Source organism: Teleopsis dalmanni, chromosome 1 (genome assembly GCF_002237135.1).
Source record: "Teleopsis dalmanni isolate 2A chromosome 1, ASM223713v2, whole genome shotgun sequence".
Lineage (NCBI taxonomy): Eukaryota > Metazoa > Arthropoda > Insecta > Diptera > Diopsidae > Teleopsis > Teleopsis dalmanni.
The window spans coordinates 214,860,923-214,880,269 of record NC_051846.1 but is presented as its reverse complement, the minus strand read 5'-3'; the positions used below and the strand labels follow the sequence as shown (position 1 = coordinate 214,880,269).

Genomic DNA, 19,347 nt, shown 5'->3' with positions numbered 1-19,347 from the left:
AATATTTTTTGTTTGTTTTCCAGCTTTTTTATAAAAATATTTACAAAACTTGCTTGTAACCCAAAAAAAAAAACAAAAAAAAAAACAGATAAATTGTAAATATAAAAAAATATAAAATTTTAATAAGGCAAAGATACATATTAAAAACAAAACATATTAAATATACATGCTCGCTGGCATTGCTATTATAAATACTTTATGCATAAAATTTTAACTATAAATTTTTAAAACATTTCATATAAAAATTTAAAACAATGCATTCAAAGTCGAGTAGTAGGCGTGGACGTCGCTGTTGTCGTCGTCGGCGTCGGCGTAAGCGTCGAAGTCGGGAGTCGTTTAAAATCCATAAAAGAGAACAACTAATCAATTCACAACAATTATTTTTTGTTTTTGTTTTTGGTTACTGTTTTCTCTGATTCCAATTCTGATTCTGATTCTGTTTCTGTATTTAGTTGTTTTATTTCACATTTTGCTATTTGTTTCTTTCAAAGCATAAACAATGTAAGCTTTCTGATTTCAGTTGGTTTGCTTATTGTTATTTTCTTTTTTATATTTTTTTTATATTTTTTTATTTTTATGTTTAAAAAGTACAGCGCATTTCCGTTTCCGCAGCTACACTTCCGTTATAATCGCACTTCAGTGGTTACGGTGTGGCAAACGTATTGGTATTGGTACGTTCTGTTGCTGTTGTTGTTGCTGCTGATGCTGTTTGTGGTTATGGTGCAGTCCTTGTTGATGTTTGCGTTGTTGTTGTTGTTGGTATTGTTGTTGCGTGTATCATGTTCGTTCTCTTATTGAATTGGCATTGTCATTGTTGGCATTATTATGATTGTGTGGGTGGTGATTGTAGCTTTCATTGTTGTAGTTGTTGATTTTGTTGAGCTGTTTTATATTGACTATATCCTTTTGCTTTTTCTTCGATATTTTTCTGTTATTGTTAACATTATTGCTATCGTCATAATCGACTTGTTGTTGCAGGTCATTGTTATTGTTGTTGTCAGGAGCAAGCGCAAATGGATCATTGACATTATCCTCGTCCGACTTAGTTTCTTTAATGTCGTGAGGTAGTATTCGTAACACTTCTTTTGCTTTATTCTCCCAAAGCTTTTTGTTGGCTTTTACCTTTTTTCCGTTGAAGAGAAATAAGTGCAATAAATTTTAAAAATAAATTGAAAAATAAATATATTATAAATATTAAAAATAAACAATGGCGTTTTAAAGTTCAATGGTAGAAATCCACAAATTAAACACAAAAAAAAAAAAATTAAATCATGCGTTATGAATTTTTCATAACTTCGTTATTTAAAAGCCTTTTAATAACGATCACATTATTCAAAGAATATTAACTCAAAACAATCAAGTATAAAGCGTTTTCAGAAATATAACATTAAGTCTTAGAATTGGCAGCAAAAAATTATCACAAACAAAAATTAAATTTTAGTTATAGGATGGATGTTTGTATATATATATATATTGGTACAGATCACAACATTTATAAATTTTTAACATGTTGACATAATCGTTAACTTAAGAGTTTTATTAATAAATTGTTTTCTAAGGTTAGGATAGAGTCAAACTTTGATTATGGGGATCTACCTCAACTTGGTAGCCCGTTGTAATTCAGATAAAACTCAGATATTGTTTTCGAAATATTCTATTTTGATATTACAAGCGTTTTATTAAAAAACTAACTATTTAAGATAAAGAATATTTAAGAGTATAATTGTTAAAACCGTTAGCTAATTTTAGTTTAACAATAGTGAAAAGATGAATCATTTATTCAATGTCACATTAAGTTAATTATAAAAGTGTTGGTAAGTTGTGGTGAAATCAATTATACATTTGTACTATTTTGACAAGAGATTTTGAAAATTATTTTTTGCCACCTATTTACTTATTTTTGCAGAAATCTTTCTGTTTAATTTGATTAGTAGTCTACCAAAGAAGTCAAATCATAACCAACGTTAAAAGTAATGTAATGTAGATGTGCAGCTAAAAAGTGTGATTTATGTTCAACCATTTTAAGGGTATTCCAGATATTAATTACAATATATGTATGTATTTGAAGTCAAGTACTAATGAATCTAAATCGATTAATATATGTATAATGTATTACAATCAACAGATTACTTTTTATACCGCGTACTCATATTTCTTTAACAATTGAGCTCACCCCTAAAAATATATAAAATATAAATGCAAACAATTGAAGTGCAAATTATAATAATAAGTGATAACAACAATAAAGTTATAAATATAACAAGGTATTTCATTTTAAAAAACACATATTACAAATAAATATCACTACTATGTATAACAACAGCAACAGTAACAAAAACACGAACAGAAATCAGGCTTCATTCACTAGCTGCACATACCTTTGACGTATTATCCTCAACCCAAGCATCTGGCTTACCATATTCTGGTGGATTGGAGTAAGGATCGTAGTTCAACTTCGATAACATAGGCGCTAAATCTGGCATATCACGAACCACATCATCTGGTATCTGTCCTACCCACTTTGTAAGAGCTTCAAGGTTTACAGGCTTAATCACTTGATCTGATGAGCGCTCAACTCTGCATATTGTAAAAGAAACAATATTTTTAATTCTATAAATATAAATTAAAAAAACTTTTTTTTTTCGTTGCTCAATTTTAACACTGAGAATAACTAACTAACCAAACAATATAGTTTTTGTTCAGTGTCCCAACCAAACCACACGGTTCTTTCATTACTACTAACTTTGCTTTACACACAAATAATTTTAATTTGCAAATTACTTTGAAGTTGCTTTAAGATTTTCAGGATTTGTGGAAAATTCATTGTAGAAAAACGCAAAAGTTTTGTACTCGACCATGCAAAAGTCTGCAAATAAATTTTTACTGAAGTAGATATTAGCAGCAGTAGCCCGTTTTTACACAAGACCTGTATTAGTGGATAATAGCGAAAATCTATCTTGGTAATCCGGTTATTGTACAATGTTTTGTACGGTGCATCGCAATAGATAACAGCACAGCAACGCTTTTTTCAGTGTACATAGTACATAGTTCACTAGTAGCGATCCTATTTGTGTTTTCATAACATTTCCACACTTTAGTGGGCACAAGTGGCCCAAGTTATTAAAACGATTAGTTAATCTTTGTTTGCGTTATGAATACAACACAAATGAATTTGAGCCACATGCAAAGCTAGCACATACAGACTAGGCAATGGGCTGTTGGAACACATGTGAGCACACATGGATGGCCATCCTTAATTGTCGGGAAACATAACACTTAAATTTATGCGATTAATTTGGGTGTTGTTCTATGAGTTTTTTTATTCCTCTTCCTGCAAGTGTGGAAGTTCGTGTAGGTGGCTTTTTAAGGATTGTAAAAATGGCTTACGTTTCCATATTAATGTACATGCAAATATTTATATTAAAAATGCTCTCAGTAATAATAAAACTTGCACTAAAAAGTATTGAGTTTTAAATTACAAACAGTAAAATTTGGAAAATAAAATATTTACACTGGTATTTAAGCTTAAAACACATAAATGGAAGGCTCCGTTTTTAATAAAAAGTTAACAAGGACCAACTCTAGTCAAACAGTTCAAGTGCAACATTTAAGAATTACTTCATGTGTAAATTTTATTACATCGTGAAAGTAAGTTGGTTAGAATAGTCAATAGTTTCAATTAACAGCAATAACGAAACAAAAAAAAAATACGTAGTGCAAGTATTAAAAGTATTAAATGCGAATTTTAATTTTAACTCCAGCTAGATTTAAAAAACTTGTTATAGTCCTTGATATATATAACAGTATATAATAGTCGGGCGTTCAACATAAATATCTTAAAGAGGAATTCGCAGAAACAGTTCTATACAACTTAGTTAACATAGTGGTTAACTATGTTAACCAGAGTTGAGAAAGTACTTAGAGGAATGAGTATCCTGATTTGTATTAGAACGAGAATTAAGAACGAATACTTTAATTGATTACTTACAGACGAAAATTGGTATATGATAATTTTTTGGGACAGACTGGCAGAAATAGGATTAATATTACTTCAGCAACCAGGTCAAAAGCGATATGGCCTACGTTTTCCAAATATAGAATCTGTGACCAAATCCGTAGCGACAAGTTGGAAGTAATACAGGACGATATATAGCCAGGTTAGTGTTAGTGTTTACGTCTAGGTTTATCCATTGTAACAGGTTAAAGCTTTTGGTTGCCCTATTCTTCAACTCACCCAGCGTTATTACCAACATTGATTAGTTACTTACTAAGGCTAGAATGTAAGGATAGCATCTTTGATTATATTATATTGAATATTTAGCTATTGAATCTATATACAAAATGATTTAAGGCTCAACGGTCAGTTTTGGTTTTGCCAGAACTTTAATACTAGAGCCGCAAATCTATCTCTATAGATAGATTTATGGCAAATTTTTGTCCCAATTCAATTAATCATTATTATTTTATTTGAGCACTATTTATTTTTTATCAGCACTACTAAACGATATAATTAACCAATTTCGATCGTTACCGGCTTACAAACCTTTTAACAAACTTTAAATATTCTTTTCTTTTTTTGCTTATACTTTTCTTTTTGTTAACTATTTAATTTATTTGGATTTTTTGCACAAATTATTTTATAATTTTTTTTTTATTAGAGTAGAAGAAATTCTGTTATAGTTTTTTCACTTACTTGGACAATGGCACTCCATTTGGTTTATTTATGAATTCTTCATGATGAAGTACAGAATCATTCCATGGCACATCTAAAAATTTTAATATTTTTCTCATCCATTCTTCTGGATGTAATACAAGTTGTTCATAGTAGACCTGAAAGTATATTTGACAAAATGATAACTCTAGATATTTTAATATTTAATAAGAGGATGGTGTTAATGTTTGAATAAATGTCAGAACCGTACCATATGTGTTTATGGTGCTTATTGTATGTATATTTGCTATATTGAGATAACCTAACAAATACACAAACTTTTTTAAATCGTTTGAGCATATAAGAATGAGAGAACCTTCATCTTTATTCATTCTCTGATTAACTAATTAAGCCAGCTTTAGTTAGGATTAAAAATATATTTCAAAATCGCAACTACTTATTAATAATATATAATAAATCTGTCGATATGGATTTAGATATTAAAAAAATTTTTCAATATTTTATTGATGCGTTCATTAATGCACATGTAGCACGAAGGGATGGAATACCTGCTAATTTGGAGTTTGATACACCCGGATAAACGTGTGAGGGCATGGGTTTGTAGAGATAAGATGGATATAAATCCATGAGTGTGACGGAGATCCCCGTCTGCTAATTGACACCAAATTAAAAATAAAGTGAAATTAAGATTCAGGCACTTAAGTTAAAAATTTAAAATAAAAAGTATTGTTATTGTTAACTTGTTATAATATCTAGGTAAGTTCGTCACTTTTTATTGTTTCAAAACTCAACAGATATATTACAATTTATTAGTTTAGACATATTTGTATTGTTTTAATTTGAAATATGACCCAAAATATTAAAGTCGATGCCTGTTTCAAATGTTGCAAAAAAATGTTGTTGAACATCAATCAAGAATTCAACATATTTTTGTGGAATGTAAATTGTTTTTATATTTCTATTTTGTCTGTATTTTATCATTTCGAAATATTTATGGTTTGTAACTCATAGCACTACAGTTTTATGTGAGGTGCTAAAAAGAGAAATAAAAGAATTATTATACAGAATTGTATCAAGTACAGGCTTGAAGCATTTAGCCCATAGGCATTAAAATGATAAATGATCCTATCTACAAAACCTCAAACCTTTCGGTCCACTTGTCAAAGGCATTCAGTATGCATACAATACAGTTCAATGGAGCCGTTTTAAATTAACTTTGCTGTAAATTGAATCAATTCTTTGGTGCAAGCAATTTGGTTGGCTGTAAGCAAAAAAATAGAATAATTTCGTTTTTCGGTGCGATATTTACAATCAGGCACTAACGAATAAAATTAAAATTAACACGAGCTATAAATAATGTATAATAAAATCCGGCACATGTAATGAGTGATATACAATAAAATCAATTATGACGCCGCAGGAGGTGTAGCTGTCATACGCATGACCTGGTACAACGCGTCGTATGATTAATTACAATATTCATGTGTAACGCAGTGTGAACTAGTAAAAACAATCAAATTTCGTGCCATATAAAATTTATTTAATTAAGAACAATTATGGATGAGCCAACTTGAAATGTCGGAAACATAAAATTATGTACAAAAATTGCTCCTTTCAAATTAAAGTACACTTGAATAAACTTACCATCATGCAGCGCTCTTTACCAATATCCTGGCATTGGTCGTACATAACTTCAATAGCATGATTCCATTTTTGCATGCACTGGCGATAACTTGTAAGATCAAAACCTGTTATTGTTACTTTACGCGAAATGATTGAATGTACGGTGGCACGTCCATCGCGAACCATAAAAAGAAATTTCGCCTAAAAAACGAAAGTGAAGAGGTAACTTAAATGAAAAACATTTATGTATTGTAATTCAATTACATTTGGAAACAATTCTATCACATAGGAGCCCATTTTGAGCGTCAGCGGATCTTTGTTGCAAAGGCGTGCCGCCGGTTCACCGTGTTTTGCAATGATTTCCAGTGAAAACTGTGCTATCGCACTGTTAAGTACTTCCTTTGTTATGCCTGCCTCTTGTAAGCGCAGTGATTCTTTTTCAGATTTCATCCAGTGCGAACGCAACTGTAGTATACGCGGTATTACACGCGTCTCCTGACCGCATCTGGAATTAAGAAACAAACATATTTAAAACTTTTATATACTTTAATAAAAATTTTATTAAATGGATTCATAACGCAAGAGCAAACCGACAATCTATCTGTTCAATGATATTTAAATTTTCCTACTTCATCTTTCATTTTTACAGCTCCTCAGGCTTTCCCATAACTTTTTCAATCAAAGTTTCCTAAATATGCTGCCTGCTTCGCACGCTTAAATGATTTACGAAATCATCACAAAAACAAACTTTACCGTACTCTGTTCCAATAATCGCCAGGGAGTAAACATAATAGGAGGCGATCATTGCAGCCACTTTCGTTGTGGCCTGAGCACATTGATGCCGTCAATTTGTCGACTTAATGGTTTCCGAAATAAGTTTTTGTTGAAATTTTCAAATTAAATTAAATTTGGCGAATTTTACTGAATTTCATTTTACTAAATTTTGGTATTGAATCCAAGAATCTAAAAAGAATTTGTAGTTTATTTTTGCTTATTAATATTTTTCAAACTGAAGCCGAAACAACGAGTTTAATGAAAAACCTGGTAAGCAAGATGAACGCGAAAACGTTGCGATTTCAGTGCCACTGCACAATGTGCATTAGATAAAATTGCACTTTTTGTTGTTGCATATTTTGAAAAGGTAATATCCGCTGTGTAAAAACTAGAAAATACTAAATTTCTGAGAACGGAAAAGTTTTAAAGCAATTAATTATAAGTTTATTAATATTTATAACTTCAATGATTATAATAGTTTATTTATTCTAACTCAAACTTTGATAGTTCTTCAAATAATCAAGTTTAAACAGATACCAATCAAAATATACTTTCAATTTTAACCGATTTATTCTACGAGTATGTACTTCATATCTATGAAGTACATAGTTATTTAGAAATCCACAAATAACTATTAAAGACCCTTACGTCCCAAAAAGTTACTATATGGTATGGCATTTCTACAGGATGTGTTTTGAACCAACCCTGTGTTCTAAATTGACGTAGGAGTAATACGAACTATCTATTTTGATCGGTAAAGCAACATGATTATCAATATTTTTGGCGTAAATTGAGCAGTGAAGAGCGAATCAAAAGTGTGCTTTTTATTTTATCATGCGCCGTTGATAGAAGTTCCAAAATTTGACATAGCTTTTGTTAGTCTGATTTCAGATTGAATACCGGTCGTTAATTAGGATGCAATTATTCAAGCCAAAATAAAATGCCTAAGTATCGTAATTTAAGATTTAATGATAGTGAGCTATTTTTGAATTTATTCGAATTTATTTTGGCAATGTAGATTATCAGTTCAAAAACCTTTATATCTCAATTCTTCTTAAAGATTGCTGAATCTGAACGAGTACTACTTAACAATTTGAATTGTAAAATTTCTGAATTAATCGATAAGGGAAGTTTTATTATTTTGACTCAATGAAAGACAGACTTGATCACAAGCCTGGAAAGTTTTCTTAAATAATGTTAAAAAGTATTTTTGATTATATGTACCACATAGTAAATTAATAATAAATAAGGTTCCAGTTCCACCAAAACTCTTTGAAATAAATGCAATTTTATATATATATTAGAAATTATGAATTTTTTTGTTGCTCCCTTTTATATATTTGATGGTTTTATTTCATTTCTGTTGAATTCTTCTTAGACTAATATTTCTTTCTATTTTTGTTTTTATTAAAGCCAATATTTTGAGCATTGGGAAAACGTTAAAGTAAAACAAAATTTGCCAATTAAGAAGTTGATCAAAAGAAACATCGCCTGCAAATGGGCATAAAAATCGTTCAACTGTGCAAAATATTGTTAATCCTTATGTTACTAGCAGTAAAAACGAAATCGATATTAAGGATTTTCTGGGTAAAGACTAGAAGAAGATTCTCTATATGTGCTGCACACACAGCACATACAAAACAATTGCAAAATCTCACATAATTTCATGCAATAAATTGTTGAAAGATTCCAAAGCCACAATTCAATTGACAAAAATCGTCGTTGAAAAGTCTGAAAAATAGTATAGAAAAAGAAGAAGCAAAAGCTTTCTTAACGACACAGGATTGCAGAAGTATCAGCCAAGTTATTGGCAAATACAGAATAGAGAAAATCACAACTACAAAACAAGGATATACCAAACCCAACTAGCAAGCGAACAATGAACCATAAACAAGCATTCATTGTGGAATTCACAAAAACAGACCTTTTACACGGATTCATCTGTACGAGCACTTCCAGGATTTTGCATTACATCGAGCACAATGCATAAACGATACAAGGCAAAAAACATTGCTGGAGCTGAATCATTGGTTGGTATTTTAAAAACGCTCAACAGCACAGTGGGTCAAATTAACCTTTTTAATACAATTTGAGTGGTTTTAGGATTTCATATTTATGGGCTTATGCGTCTAAAAAGCTTTAAACCTCTTAAGCCCGTTAGACGTATTTTGAGCAAAGTATAATAAATTCTCTAAAATTCTTAGCTACAAAAATTTAATAAATCCTTAAAAACTTTTATAAAATAGGAAAAATTGAAAGCACAAATATAATAAACATATCACCCAGTGGAATTGACATAGTTTGGTGCACACTGTGCGCACCAAGCGGAAGTAAGCCATTTCCCTTCATTTTGTGCTTAGCCTAACTGAAAAAGCAAAGTAGTAGAGCAATGCAGAACCAATGGGAGCGACAGCAAGAATGCCTATGCATAAGACTCTAGTTATCTGTAGTAATGTATGTCCTTCATGGTCTTTATTTGGCGCTATTGTTGGTTCTATTATAGCTTCTTGTTGTTGTTTGCATTTTTTGCTTCCGTTAGAAAATTTTCTTGTTTTATGTTTTGTATTTAGCTTCCATCTGCTCCTATTCCCTTAAGGATGAACTGGAAATATGGTAGGTGAGTTGTTGGTGTTGCTGTTGGTATGTTAGTATGTTAGCTCTTTGAACATGACTTGTTTGATCTACAACTTTAATACAACATATAATTTCGACTGTGTTGTGTGCATGTTCCGGCATGTGTCCTTTTCCTTTTGCTATTTGAGTAATAAATATACTGAAATTCGGAATCTGTTTTCTGTGTAGCCCAGCCGCATGGCTTATGTTACTTTTGCTTAGCTGCTTTAAGCAGGCGAAACATTGAGAAATTCTATACTTGCTCTTAACTTAGAAGAAGCAAAGCACTGCGCCTGAAGTTTATTTCTAAATGCAAACATTTACAAAAAAATGTGCAACGTAACACTTTGAATTAATCAAGCAACACAAATGACTGCTTTGAGCCGACCAAGTAAATACGAGTTACTTTTGGGATAAAATATTAAAAATTATTATTCTCAGCGCATTGCGGCAGCTCAAGGAATATGCAAGTCAACCCCAATGGCATTTAAATCTAGATTACTTTTCAGGAATTTATTTAAACAGGAAACCCAGAACAACGGGTGGACACTGCATACTGTTTGGAAGAAAAACTGTTAACTTGATATAACTAAATTGTTCTTATACAATTATTGACAGACATGGAAATATTTCTAGAAATAATTATAAATATTAGTTTTAATATTGCATTTGAACATTATTAATAATGGTTATTACAGTATGGTGGTAAAGATTCTCAGCTTACGGACACTTCTGGTCTTAGTACTGGTAATATAGTTGGATTATTTTATTCGAAGATTGTCTATCACAATAAATATTTTCACTATTATTCATATGTATTGCTTAATACATGTTAATGAAGTGGGATAGTGCTCTTAATGTCGTCTTTAAAAAAACAATAAAGCAGTAATTAAAGCATTTCTTTTGAAAATAAAAACACCAACGTATATTTTCAAATTATAAGTAAAGTTCATAAGTGAAAAGTAAAATGCTTTTAAAGTGATTTTAATATTGAAATCCAATATGTCTATTGTCATAGGAACAGTAAAGAATATTATTTTTGTTGAAGTTCTAGGAAACTTCTATAAAACTGATGAAAGTAGCTCAATAAGTTGGTAATAAATGCACCAGAGACGATTGTCTAATAATTTTCGACAAAAAGTATCTTTTAATTGTTTAATGTCAAATCTTATGTAACATCCACCGCGGAATTTTATTGCTGTAGATGATTAAAGTGTACAAATTGCATTACGACAGATATTTGTACAGTAATCAATGGTTTACTTATTTGTTATATAAAAGAATTCGGATTTAATCATGTAAACACTCGTCCATGTACAAACAATCCTTCGCTATAACAGACGGTATAGATGTTTATCAGTATATTATTGTGGAATAAACTAGAGTAAACTTCATAATAAATCCATCATATTTAATAGATGTAACCCGCATCGGTTATTTGCTGTTTTAAAAACACGAAGACAATTTGAAATGTAGAAGTTTACTATTTGAGAGAGAATGGCTATTAAATAATAAAGAGACATATTAATAAATCATATTATTTGAATTGATTGATAAAGCTCATCAAAAACATGTTATCGAGGTAAACAAAAACTAGGTATGTTCAGAAACAAAACTGAATTAGTTAAATAAAATACACAATAAACTCATTGATTTCAGCTTGAACAAAAAAATATCCATTAACATATTACATTAATTAAAAAATTGATGAAGTAAATAAATACTATGGATAAAGTTTGTTACATATAGAATAGATCAGATATAAGTAAAACCATTTGAATTGTTCATTGTGCACGGTATCTTATCTCTTCGTTAAGCTGTTAGCTTGATTGAATATATGTAATTATTATAAATATCCCAGTTAAAAAGAATTATAGTGGAAGTTGTTCTCAAAATGAATATTATATAAATTTATCTCAAAAATACAATTGACTGTGAATGACTAGATAGCACATAATTTGTGTTAATATATAGAACGCCCACAAGTCACGAGTATATTTCGTAACATAGATTATACAACCAAAGCAATATTTTGGATTTTACATACGCATCCTTAAAAATATCATGGCCGTCAATGTTTTAGTTTTGGTTTATTTATTCTAGATCAAAGAGATAGTATACGAAATATATATATTGTATCGTTTTAGAAGATAAGCTTGTTCGCATTTTGTTGATAAAAAGTAAAATATTATTAGAAATTTTTCAGAAAAAAATGTTCACTTAAATTTATCGCGTTATATTATAGAATGAAATCGTATCGTTTCATATAAATAATCAATTTGTGGATATAAAATTAAAAACTCATTAAAAGTGGAATTTATTTGTTAAGCATAAACATTGAGCCTTGTGTTGACACATTAATATTTATAACAAATTTAATAAATTTTCTATCAGCATCGAAATGCAGGGATCTGCTAGCTTTGTATGTACATTGTCAGGCTTAAACTGAAATTGGTTTTTGCTTAAAAGGAATTTAATTAATGAGAAACGCATTGTTTTAATATTGAATGAGTCTGCAGGAAAACACATGCATGTATTGATTTAGTTAAAATATGTCAGTGTAGAATATGTTGAGTATTTATAGCAGCATAAATATAATATAATAACAATTTAAGCCACAATGATGTCAATAATCCCAAATTAAAAGACCTAATTTATAAATTTTTAATAATGTTTGAATATAAATTTCAAAAGTCCAAAAGTCTAAAAGTGTAAATGTGTTCCTATCATGTGTAAATAACGTAATTAAATATCTGAAACAGATCAAAAAGAAAAATGTTATAAGTAGTACATTAAGACGTGCTCAAATATTTACCCAATTGTTATATTTGTGAAAAATTTAATCAAAAATAAAAAGTTCTATATTTGTTTATAGACTGAAATAAAAAACTTAAACTGTCATCAAATACGTTATAAATTATTCAGAACATTTAAATAAATATTTATCAGGAACGATACATTGAATCGAAATGCACAAGTGGATCACATTTGTGCAGCACTCAAGCAAGTTGTGTGCAACAATTGGTCTTTCAAGATATTTTTGATAAATTGACTTTTCTTTTGTTGGCATGCTACGCCACGCCACGCCACGCTATGCCACGCCATGTACTCCACATCATGTACTCCACACCACGTGCCACCACTCCACGTACTCCAAAATATACTGAAAAACTGATGCATTGTTGTGCAATTCAAACAAATGACAAATTGTCGAAAATGTATTTAATCAATTGAATTTAGTAAAAGTTATCAAATAAATAAAGTAGTCAAATATTGAAATATTGTCTCAAATATTCAAAATTTAGATTAAAAGTCGTACTGCTTATATTGGAAGACATAAATAAATGTGTACACTTTACACTTGGCGCAGTAAAAAAGCTGTGACATATTTTAACTTAAATATATCAATTTTGTGCCTTATAAAATTCGTTTCCATTGCCAATTTCTCTGAATTCTTTGAGATACAATCTCAGAATTTATAAATTTTTTAAATTTTGTTTATTAAATATTTTGTAATCAAGTGAAAAAATATTTATTCACAGATAAAAACGTTTTCAATCTTAAAATAATATTTACTTTTCAACCCAAAAAATACATTGTAAAACAGTTCCAAAACGGAGATTATGTACACCTTTCAATTAAAATTATTTGTTTTTTAAAATTATAAAAATTTTTCATTTTTAAATTGCACAATATATGATGCATGGCATATAAAAATAAAATATTTTTAAATATAAAGTTTGTTTACACAGCATTCAACATTCTGCATTCTGCGTTCAAACGTATGTAAGCCAATCTCTAACAAATTTTTCGTTTAGATTGTTTTAGGAAGCTAAATATTTAAAATTTACATTCGAAACACTAATATTTTTATTATTTTATTTTTTCACAATTTTAAATTATGATTTTTTTATGAATTGAATTTGTTTATAATGAAATAAAACATTTATGCAAAACGAGACTTTATGTGATATGCAACGACCCACAACCCATGGCCACTAAATTTAACAATTTACTGGTAGCTAAGGACTTTGGTTCGCGGAAAAGGTAAAATCCGTATTTAAAATTTATTTGAAATAAAATTAGTTTTTGTATATTTTGCAGCGGAAAGAATACTGGACTTTTTTTTATATATTTGCAATAAAATTTTTTCGATTTATTTTGCATAATTTTTTTATATTGCAGCGTGTTTACCAAGCAGGACTGTTATATAGAACAAAAAAAACTTCTTTCAGAATCGAAGCATGTAGCACTTGATTTATATAACAAAACATATACATGCATACACCTTTATGCTTGTACACAAGTAAAAGTATATATATGTATGACAAAAATTACTATGTTAAGTGCACAAATAGTACCTCTAATATCTAAGATAAAAGAGCTGAGCATATTAAGGCCGTGGGCTAGGACCAGTGCTGTTTACTATATTTTACATCACACATTTCAAAGTCAAATAAAGTTGACTTGGCGATCACCTCTTTAACTCTTGTAACAAAACCATCCAGTAAAGCATTTAGAAGGAAAGGTAATTACAATCCAATTTGGAACAAGCACATTTAAAAAAAATGAAAATGGGAAGTACTTATGGTACACATGCAAAATTCACATAATAATACAGTAACTATAGCTCACTATCAGAACTAAATAAATGTACTTGGTTTTTAGATCTAAACCACAGGTAAGTATAAAAGACGAAGTCAATTTATAAGTAATACTAAAATTAATTTGCACTTAAGGCGTACAACTATGAGGTACAGCTAATCATTTAAATATTGATATCATACGAAGATAGCAATGCGGAATGTTGCCACAAATTCTTAATTTTGCATTTGTAATTTGTAATTACAGAACTCATATATTAAGGCTTGAGCATTCCGTAATGTTAAATGAAAGATACATATATATAACGCTAAAATAATCATGGCATAATAAAATACATATGGAATCCTATTTACTTATTGGGTGCCACATATGGAAGAAGGAGATTAAATAAAATTCATATAAAAGTTTTTTCCTATAACATATAATATAATTTTCAAATTTACATATTCAAATTTAAATTAAAAAATATTTTAGAATAAGACAGACAATATCTAATAAAGATTTATCAAATTGAGTTTCTATTTATAAGAATATAGAGCGTTCAACATATTCCAATTGTTTATGGGTTCATTTGTTGAAAATACTTTATCGGCAGTACTATATCTGCAAACTCTTAATTACATATGGCGTCGTTTTATATATTTGCAATCAACTTTATATAATATTTGTTTATATTCAACTTTGTTCATTAATCACAATATATAAGTTTCTAGATAACTTATTGCCGCTAATCACTCCCACTGGAATATCACTTTTCGCAAGGTTTCTTTAAATTCTATTAGTGCCACATATACTTATAGTTAAAATATTCTTCCCAATATCGATGGCGGTGTTACATTTCTTCCACTTGATTGTAATTTCTATACCCACATCACTACAAAAAAGTGTGGAATGTGGAGAAAGAAGAAATGCAATCCAAGTGAATACCTCAAAACAAAAAAAAAATTTACACAGATTATTTTAAACTTGAAACTAAAGTGGGCGCGGATATTTTTTTTGACGAGCTCAACCTACACCAATGTAATTATTGCAGATTTTCCAGCAGCAGGTTGCTAGGATATATCTAGCTATTAAATACTTTCGATACAATGAAATAGTTGGCACGAATATTTCCATTATAGCAGCAGTCAAGCAGCCTTTATGTCTTTTACTGGTGTTGTCAGAACATCAAAGTATGTATAGGAATAAAGTACCAACAATCCATACCAACAATAGAATTCAATAGAATTATGCAAAACACCTCAAAAATGAGGTCAAAAGATGCCCCGAACAACATATATGTCAAACTACACATCTGATATGGTCCGGAGTAATCAGAATAGCTATTTCATACAATCAATGTATAGACAATACATTACCAGCTAACAGCAATAGATTATCTCAATCCATATAAGAAATACGTTTTTGGAAGATTTAAAATTGTAAAGCAAATTAATTAATAAATTAATGATCTTACCTTACATCCGGATGCGCATCTAACATGGCACGCATTAACGTTGTTCCTGACCTTGGTACGCCACCAATAAATATTAACGGCATATCTCGGTTGTATGAATACATTTTTTGATTTTCGCCAATAACATATTTCTACAAAAATAAAGAAAAATTAAAAAGTATTAACAGGATAACTAAATATTATATTTAAAAAATTTAACTAATGGTAGCTTCTCATATCGTTTAGATTCGAAGTGTTTTTGGCGGATTTATGACCTCTTAATACAAAAACTTCGGTCCAGAGTTTTGTGTGATTTTTTACTTTTCGCTCAAAATTCCATGTATTTTAGATAGTGAAATAAAATATAAAATTAAATTGTATGTATTGATGTGGACATCATTCATTTAGGTATTACAGATTTTTCTAGTATGCAAATCATTTAAATTTGTTAAATTTAATTATGCCATACGGATGCATACTGTAGTAAACTGTATGGAAATTATTATTGGTTGAGTGGCTGTTTGTTGCCAATACTAAATGACACCTAAACCATTTAATGAACTCAGAAAATTTATTTCCACTGATGTTCTTTGATATACATCATACGAAACGCAAAGAGCGCTATAGAGAAGAAAATCTTGCGTATAGCCAGAAAATAAAAGTATTTTTATTAGAATTAATTTAAATAATAAAGTTTGTTTATTCGTTAGTAGTGCATAATTTTTATAATGAAAAGTATGTTTTGTGTATTGCAAGCACGACTAAGATTTACAAAGTTTAACCCCAACCCCAAACCCGTCGTTGCTCAGCAATAAAGAAGGTAGAAGGTAGAAGGATCTCGCTTCTACCCTATGTTACCACAGATACTTTAAGCTCTTCAAGTGCACTTGAAATATTAGACTAGAACTGAACTGCCAGTGCAGTGATGTAGTTGTGCCAGCAAATGCTGCTCCTTCACGTTGGGGTAAATTTACGTGTGCGTCAGCTGCTTAAGGCAGCACAGACCAAGGATAAATAATAATATCCAATTTATAAAGCAACAAATGCAGTAGCAGAAAATAAAATTAATGTTTTCGAGTATATTTTTACTATTTTCTGAAGTACTCATTTTATTATTTATCTTCTTGTTGCGTTTCAGTTCTGAAGAAAAGTGCATAGAACCATAAAACAACATAAAAAGAAAATGCGTCTCCATGGTAAAAGTTTTCCGCTGAGGAAATTCTTGAATGCTGACTCCATAAAAAGCTTAAACTACCTTCGAGCAGGTAGAATGTCTTCACTTTTCTTCTTCTTAGTCTTTTCTGTAGTCGCAATGTTTTTTTGGTCAAATGAATTTGACATCTGCTGAGTGGGATTTGTAACTGAAGTTTTTGCTTATTATCGGATAACGTTTATTCTATTATATTCTTTTTTTGTTTTGTATATCCTGCACAAATTGTTTAATATTAAAATGAAATATTATAGCGGCAATTTGAGTGTTCATAACTCATTTAAATGTGAGAAATAAAATCATTGAAACTAAGCAAATATGTTGCTACTTTTCATTAGTTATCAAGTTATTTGCTTACCTCTTCTCTTGCCATGAGTGAATTGTCCTGTGTTTCATCCCTGAAGAAGCATGTAGGACGCAGCTCAGTGAACTTGAACACGAACATTGTGACAACAACAATGGCCAACATCACCCATAGGGTAATCTTCTTATTACGATAAGGCAAACGCATTTTGATTATGGTTTTGATAAACGCAGCAGCGGAACAATACTAATTAAATTTATTAAAACTAATTTACGTCGTCAGGTGGTTTAGTTTCTATTCCTAAGTGTGTTTGGTTTAGGTGTGTTTGAAATTTATTTCCGGTTTAGGTCTTTTCGTGTTTTTGCTGTTGTGAAAACAATTGACAACTGGTCCGGTCCTTTATATGCTTCAACACTTTGTGTTCAAGTCTGGTTTTCTGGCTTTAATTATGAACACTTTCGTCCTTGTATCTTTAAGTTGCGCACGCTGTGTACAGTTTTGTGTTAACATTTTAGATAAAGGATAATGTTCATAATTTTTTCCTATTTATAATGAAGTTTCCCTTGTGGAAATTGTTGGCTTTTGCTTTGTGGGTTCTTTGGTGGTTTTGTATGCTTTGTTACTAATTCTGCTCTGTGTTTTGCGGTAATTGTGATGTCCTTTTTGTCGTCTTTTGTTTTATCACTTTGATTTTTTGCAATTGTCGCTTCTACACCTTTTCCTTAATTGTCTTTGTTCTTTGTTTAGAATTCACTTTTTGAGTTGTTGTGGGTGTCGTCCTCTGAGTATCGTCTGGCTATTCAACTGGAAATAGAAATTTGAATTTATCATGAATACATTTTACATAACTAATTGAACTTTGAGTGAACTTTTCCTTCACTTAGTTTAGTTCTTTGAAGAAAAAAATGAAAACAGCTTTTTGTAGTAGCGGTGATAAAGCCATTAGAAACAAAAATATTGATAAAGATTAGAATTAATTAGTTATTTTAAATTTCTTGTTTGTCTTGTGCTATTAATATACGTTTTGAAAAAAGATTGTAATGCGTTGTATTACTTGTTCTTTTTTTACATGAAAATCAATAATGAGATCAGGTGAATATGAGATGTATATTGGAGTTTCAGTTGTTGGTATACTAGAACATCAAAACTTCTATTTCTATTTCAAAACATATACGAGTATAGCTCATTTTAGAAATCATTGGTAATCTTATAAAATCTTTCGAACATAATAATTTCCTGTTGATGAAAAACAAAATCTAAAGTCAATTTATACTTAATTTTTTGATATCATATAATAAAAATATGAATATATGTAGATAAAATATTAACACAGTTTTTATTCCGATCAAAACAAATTTCCAATTGTTAATGACACAAAACAGAAACAATTTCAATAAATGGAAAAAGATTATTTCATTGCCATTTTCAAATTTTTTCATAGAATTAATAGTTGTAATTAAAAATTAAATTTTTATTTCTAAAATTTAAAAATCATAATTTATAATTTAAGGTTAATTATTATTATGCTCTATTGAAAATCTTTAATGATGTATTTTTACATTTAATAAAACTCAACTAAGTCATTTCTCATAACTTATTAGCAAATAGAAAGAAATATAATTAAATTAAATTTGTTTAGTTCTTTGATGAAACGAAACTTAGACGTAGACAAAGTGTCAATGAGATTCAAGGAGTTAAAATAACTTCAGCCATCCAGATAAAAATATTTTTTAAAGAGATATTTAAATTTTTTCGTAACATTAAAGTCTCTGTTATACTGTAGCAGTCACATATTTGGATAGTCAAACAGTTAACTCATCAATTTTGGAATACTAAATTCCATATTGTATCTGAGGTTATCTCCCGTTAGAAGGCTAACCTAACTGAAAAAGTCAGTGAAGCAACATGTGCTACTTACTGCTGTAGAAGAACTGTAGGCCACAGTTATGATCTTCAACATTAAATTATGCTCTGACTCTTAATAGCTATCATTAAATCAATCATTTTTAACCGGACTATCTTTTGGTGGCGTGCCACTAAAAACTCGACGTACATAAAATAAAAATTAGAAGAATGACCGCTTTGCAAATCGCTAGAATTTTACGTTCCAC

At 29.7% G+C, this 19,347-nt stretch overlaps 1 protein-coding gene across 3 annotated transcripts; it reads right to left on the bottom strand.

Moving 5' to 3' along the window:
* Positions 1-664: 664 nt before the first annotated feature.
* Positions 665-17,879, bottom strand: LOC119671939 (protein-tyrosine sulfotransferase). 3 transcript variants are annotated; one of them, XM_038082829.1, is made up of 7 exons: positions 17,291-17,879; positions 15,744-15,874; positions 6,560-6,800; positions 6,317-6,496; positions 4,694-4,830; positions 2,379-2,577; positions 665-1,122 (listed from the first exon to the last, which is right to left on the bottom strand). In XM_038082829.1, the coding sequence occupies exons 1-7, from the start codon at positions 17,441-17,443 to the stop codon at positions 778-780; spliced, it is 1,386 nt and encodes a 461-aa protein (XP_037938757.1). In that variant the 5' UTR covers positions 17,444-17,879; the 3' UTR covers positions 665-777. The 3 variants fall into 3 exon arrangements, with proteins under 3 accessions (XP_037938757.1, XP_037938759.1, XP_037938758.1); XM_038082831.1 differs by having other exon boundaries at positions 929-1,122; positions 2,417-2,577; XM_038082830.1 differs by lacking the exon at positions 665-1,122 and adding an exon at positions 1,867-2,175.
* Positions 17,880-19,347: the final 1,468 nt, after the last annotated feature.